General features: G+C 38.9%; 1 protein-coding gene across 1 annotated transcript; it reads right to left on the reverse strand.

The window, feature by feature from the left end:
• Positions 1-2,848: 2,848 nt before the first annotated feature.
• Positions 2,849-5,666, reverse strand: LOC110917458 (COBRA-like protein 7). Its single transcript, XM_022162008.2, has 2 exons — positions 5,118-5,666; positions 2,849-4,409 (listed from the first exon to the last, which is right to left on the reverse strand). The coding sequence occupies exons 1-2, from the start codon at positions 5,644-5,646 to the stop codon at positions 2,995-2,997; spliced, it is 1,944 nt and encodes a 647-aa protein (XP_022017700.1). The 5' UTR covers positions 5,647-5,666; the 3' UTR covers positions 2,849-2,994.
• Positions 5,667-6,603: the final 937 nt, after the last annotated feature.

Genomic DNA, 6,603 nt, shown 5'->3' on the forward strand with positions numbered 1-6,603 from the left:
AAAATCAAGTGTTTTATTATCTTTCCAACGAGTATATTGTTATACTTTTAAATTAAAAAATGACATAAACCGGTGTTCAATAAAAACACAAATTTCAGAAAAAAACGCCATGAAAATAACCAGTTGAAAATGCCATAAAAACACCAAGTTCAGAAAAACGCCATAAAAATAACCAGTTGAAAACGCCATAAAACATCAAGTTTAGAAAAACGCCCTGAAAAATTCAGTTGAAAACGCCATAAAAACACTCAGTTCAGAAAAACACTATGAAAAACTTAGATGAAAATGCGATTAAAACAACCAGTTTAGAAAAACGCCATAAAATACCTAGTTCAAAACGCCATAAAAACACTCAGTTCAAAAAAAACGACATAAAACACCTAGTTCAGAAAAACATCATAAAACTAGCTAAAAACACCATAAAAACACAAAGTTGAAAACGCTATACAAAAACTTTCATTTTTTCGAAAAGTATATCAATAGCATACTCGTTAGAAAGATAAAAAACGCTGAGTTTTATGGTGTATTTTTTTAGAAAAATAATCACGTATAAAAAATTATTGGTGTTTAAATATGATGGGGGAAATGACATGTGATGAGCATGCGCACCCTTGTTTGGATCTTCCAATTTTACCTCTCCTTATAGTTCTAAGGTTCCCATTATTTACAAAAATGTCACCGCATCATCATAAGTCACAAATCACAAAGATTTTGTGGCTGAAAATCGTTCTCACCGTTTTCACACTTTAAATCTTTTTCTCTTGATCCCGCTTCTATATATACTAGTGTCCTCTTCTTGAGGCACTGGTTCGACTCTTGCTTGTGGCGAAAGGGGCAGGACCAGGCAATGATGGTAAGAACTTGTTAGCCGCTAGTTGCGCAAGTTCGAGCCTGAGCCGGCCCCGGTTTTCATCCGGCCGTTACTCTAGCGAGGTCACTCGTGTGGAGGCGGCACGGTTTTCGGGCGAGAGCCGTAGCCAAGTCTGACTACCCAACGCGGGTCCGGTTAAGACAACGTAAGTCTGGGCAGATTTTGGTTAAGGTCCCCGATTTGGGGATGTGAATAACCTTATAAGAAGTTCACCTTTCAAATATATATATATATATATATATATATATATATATATATATATATATATATATATATATATATATATATATATATATATATATATATATATATATATATATATATATTAAATAAGTAATGATTCTTCTTTAGAATTTGGATACTTGATTGTTGGTTGATTGGTGAGCGATAAACCGTGGTTCCAAAAAGTTTTAGCTACTCTAATATATTTGTGATCTCTATCATGGTACATAGAAGCTTAGTGTAGAAGAACTCTTGGTGGAAAGCCAATGAATGGTAATGAAGAGAGTTTGTTAATATTCACTTGAACCATTATATGTTATTAAGTTTGTGTGAGGAAATCTTTGTATCTCTCGCTCATCCCGACCAGTTTGGTTTGTCGTCCAAAAAATTGTAGTTAGCTAGTCAGCCAAAAATTTTGTTCAAAACCAACCGAAAAGTATTAAAACCCGTATTTTGTGTATGGATTTGAAGTGATTAATTCAAAGATATTTTATCATTTGCAGTGACTAAATGCAATTGAGCAGACGTTGCTTTATCTTTACTGAGGGAAACAAGAGGAGATTTGATGTAGTTATCAATGATGTTACATCAATGGATTCAAAATCCTTGAGCTTGAGATGCACCTTCTTACGAGTGTTTGTAAGTCAACAAGTAGCTTAAAATTTGACTCATTACTCAATTCTACTTTTTTCGTTGAATGAGAAATGTAACTAGTGCACGATTATACTAATAATCCTAAATTATTCTCTCTTTCCAAGGTTTGAACCTCTAATGTTGGGACCTCTTTTCTAAGCGGCATATGCCTCTACCAAGTTGTCTAGCCCCACGTTGACAACCAAATTCTATTTAATCGGCTCATTTTGCAATCTGTAATGTTGGGTCGTATAGGTTGAAGGTTCAAAGTCACGAGAAGTCATGTATTCACTAAAATTAAATTCTTATAAAAATGTGATTATTGTTTTAGAAGTGACTCTTTCTCTTTTTAATCATGTTTAGCAAGTTAATCATTTATAATTGAGTTAATTACTGTTTTCGTCCTTGTGGTTTGTCAAAAATCACTATTTAGTCCATTAGTTTAAAAATTGTGATTTCAGTCCCTATGGTTTCACTTTCGTAACCATTTCAGTCCACCTTGTAACCATTTCAGTCCCTGTACTTAACAGAATAATGGATTGAAATGGTTACGAAAGTGAAACCACAGAGACTGAAATGGTTATGAAAGTGAAACCACAGGGACTGAAATCACAATTTTTAAACTAATGGACTGAAATAGTGATTTTTGACAAACCACAGGGACAAACCACAGGGACAAAAACAGTAATTAACTCTTTATAATTTCAACATGCTTTGGTGGGTCACACTAACCTAGCCCGTGTTGAATGATTAGCCATTTTAACTCATTACAAACCTTCTTGTATTTGCCACTTCTATTTTGGGACAATTGGGGCGCTATTCATGTATTCGAACATGCTAGCAACTTCAATCTATTCTTGAAATTTTGACTCTATATTATAAGTTCAACCCTTTAGCATGTTTGGCGAAACTTGAGATCTCCTACCAAGGGGTCGAAAACGTATATATCTAAAACAATTTATAAAACCGAGGGGTCGAAAACGTATATAGCCAAAAATTTCTATACGAAAACTACATACTCTCCACTCTTGAGCGAAAAGTTCGGAGGATCGGCCGCACAATTAAAGAATGTGTTCGGTCATCGATTTCAACCCGTAAACTCAAAACTAGTAACCCGCACAATTTCCAAACTTGTAAATTTCTTTTGCAAACAACCAAAATCCACATGACACACAATTACTTAAAAGACCTGTTTACCTCAATGTTCTTTTACAAAAGAAAAAAAAAATAACAAAATAATCCCAAATCAACATGCAATGTTGTCAATTCTACATCAACATCAAAACAATAATTGCTACAACTATGAATAATAACCCCTTGGAGTTCTTCCTGTCCGAATCATTCGCTGGAAATATCCCCGGAAGCGCACATTCTTCCCCGTTAAAGAAAACCTTAGTTGGGAATCCATCGCGACCTTCAGCTTTAATCCCCGGTGTATTTTTCTTCGTGAACGAAATGACCGATTGTTGTTTCCCGGGTACTCGCGGGTCTTTCCCCGGGTTAACCCCGTCAACTTCCCCCATGAGATAATTCAATCCGGGTAATCCCTGCATTAAAACGGTGTTATTTTTTCCATTTACTTCTAGAGTTGTCCCATTAAACGAGTACGCTTTCTGAAATCCAGGGGTAAAATAGTCATTCTGCACCGCAACAAACCAATCAGGAAATGCAGAATCTTCCCAATTAAAAAGAGTAAGTCGAGCAGACCACCCACCTCGATTATCCGTAAGCAAGTGCCAGTTAATACTGACCCCACAGTGGTCCGAACACGGTAACGGTTTCGGTATATTTCGGTGGTTAATGCTAGCCCAAGCCGTAGCGAGTGCTGTCCGGTTGTCAAAGGGGACCAAAAGAGCTTGAGATGGAAGTAACAACGCCGGTGAAGTTGCACTACATGCGCCCGGGCTTTTACCCCGGCACCCGCAAGCGCAAGTCGGGCACGGTATAATCGACTCGTTATAGTAAGCCGAAAACGACACACAACATTTCGGGGCCAAACCCGGAGCATGTGTTATATTACACACCACTTGCCAGCTGGATACCGCGGTTGGACCGGGTAGGCCACTAGGGTCTGAAAATTGACTCGGGCTAACCCGAACCGGCGGGCCACATTTATAATCCGGGTTCAACCGACCACTTATCTTAAAATTTTGAGGTGGGATGAGCTCCGACCGGTTAATATCCGGTGGCATCTTGTAGACTTGTATCTGGAAAGCCGATTTCGACTTGCTTGGGTCGATTGTGGGCGGCAAGATGGTGCCGTTTCGGCAACAAAACGGGATGTTTCCGAGTTGGGTGTTGTTGGTCATCTCGAGTGGTAAATCCATAATGGTTGGTCGTCTTTCGCAGTTTAGGACGTTTGAGAAATCCATATTTTGGTAAAACGAGCCTTGCGAGCCGAATATGCAACTTGATGAGTCGCGAGTGAACGGATATGCCCCTTTTATGTCCGCGATGAACTCGTCTCGCATCCAGTCCCATGTTAGGTTCCAGTTGTCGAGCCGGCCTAGAGGGCTGTGGTTCTCGATGGTGACCGAAGCCCAGTAGTTGGATTCGTAGGTTCTGATCACATCGTACATGATCGTGAGGTCCCCGGTCTGATGTGGAAGATACTCATCTTGTGGAGGGGTGGTTGTAATGGGGTTTGGATCTTTTGTACAGCAAACTTCCATCACCCTACTTCCTTCAACATTGAGAAACCATTACTACAAAACAATTACTTTGTTCCAAAAACTAAACAAATTACTATCACCAAAGCTAATTGTTTTCCTTGGAAGACACTTAGGTGCTGTTTGTTTTTTCTGAAAAGCTTTGTGCAGACTCTTCTGTCTGCGTCGCGCAGACCACACGCACATGTTGGCACACGCAAAACCACCACCCACCACCACCGTCCGTACCATAGTCACATAATTCGCTAGTTGAGCCACGATCTCCGATCCAGTTCGAACGATCCCAATCGCGGTACGTTCGAGATCGGGGATCGACCCGGATCGCGACCCGGATCATACCGAAACGATCCGAAATGAGCCTACCCCCCTTCGTACCGGATTTTAGGGACCTAGCGAATTGCGATCCCGTACCGGAGCGTACCGCGAACCATGTGACGATGGTCCGTACACCACCAACATTTTATTTTAGAAATCTGCATACATTAAAAAAACAAACACACTTCTTCTTGCAGACTGTAGAGGTTTGGTCTAACTCTTCATCTACAGATGTCTGCAGATGTGGTCCGCAGACTTCTCTTAAAAAACAAACAACACCTTACTAAAGTAGGTTACTTACTAGAATTCGTTAATTTTATTTCTATAAAATGAAAAGTAAACTAATAGAGGTAAAAATAAAATTTAACTTAAGTAAAAATAATAAGGTATATGTTTAATAAGTATACCTTGCATGGTAGCTGAAGGACAAAGCCACCCTTCGTTATCAAGAGAAATATCATCAGGCATGGGAACATCCGGCTCGCCAACTCCAAATTCTGTACCGACTAACACCACCCGAGCCGACATTTGATTCAAATCACCAGCGGTCTCAATGGCGGTTTTAAGATCTGCATTTGGAAACCCAGCCAAAACGGTCCCATTCCCAACCGGACCAGGAAGAGTAGCCAACCCATCCGCAATCACAGCGTTAGAAGCCGATACTAAATATTCGTCATGCTGAAATCCGACAAATACCCTCCATGATTTAAGCTCGTCAGCCGCGTTGTTTAACACTAAGAGCGTTGATTTAAAGCGGTATGGTTGTTTTTCGGGGTCGGATTTGAGTTCGGGTGGGATTTTTGCTCCGGATGTGTACGTATACGATAAGTAGATGCCGTTGCAGGTTTCGGATAAGGGTGCTGGTGCCGGAGCTGGTGGAGGTTGGGCGGTGAGGGTGGTGGTGAGGAGGAAGAGGAAGAAGATGGTGGAATGCATGTTTTTGAAATTTTAATGTTTAGTTTTTTATTGGGATAGTAGGGAAGAGTAACGAGAGATAGTTTATATAGAAAATGAGTCCCAACGATTTTATTCTATTCCTCACAACATGCACTCCTCAACCATGTATACCTATTGCACGTTTTAGCATAATAAATTAGTTTAATGCATTCTTATATATATATGCATGTAATTAGGGCTGGCAATTTTACACGAATACACGAATACATGACACGAAATTACATGAAGTTAACAGGTATTGTGTATGGCCTTAACAGATATCGTGTACCAAACAGGTAGACACGAGATTACTTGTTAATTTTCGTGTATAAACAGGTTAAATACTTGTTTACCTGTTAATACCCGTTAGTACACGATAAGAAATTAAATTAAATAAAACTCATCAGCCATGTGCGTGTGGGATGTTTAATTCCTTTCTATTTTTATTCCCCATTCAATTAAAAAAAATAAAACCCTAAACTCTCTCTGTAACTCTCAGATAGGATGTCGCATTCGTGTTTTTGTTCGTGTTAACAGGTATTAACAGGTAATTTTCGTGTATAACAGTTGAACAGTCGTGTTAACAGGTATTAACAGGTAATTTTCGTGTATATCGTGTCGTGTTCGTGTTTGAACAAAAGGACATGATAAGTTATCGTGTCGTGTTCGTGTATTGGGTTTCGTGTATCGTGTCTTATCGTGTCGTGTCTTATCGTGTACGGGTATACACGATATGCCAGCCCTGCATGTAATTGCAAAGGTAAATGTATTCATTAACACGATATTTTTTTTTCTAATAAGTAACACATTAGGAAAAGTGTTTATATGATTAGCATACAAGTTGAGTAATTTTTTTTTTAAATCTACGTGTTTTGTTGGTTTTAATCAATTGAATCTAAAATAAAAGGTTTAACTCCTTACGTACCTGATTTTTCATTTTTTTTAATTATTTGAGTC

The sequence above is a fragment of the Helianthus annuus genome, chromosome 16, assembly GCF_002127325.2.
Source record: "Helianthus annuus cultivar XRQ/B chromosome 16, HanXRQr2.0-SUNRISE, whole genome shotgun sequence".
In the NCBI taxonomy this organism is placed as follows: domain Eukaryota; kingdom Viridiplantae; phylum Streptophyta; class Magnoliopsida; order Asterales; family Asteraceae; genus Helianthus; species Helianthus annuus.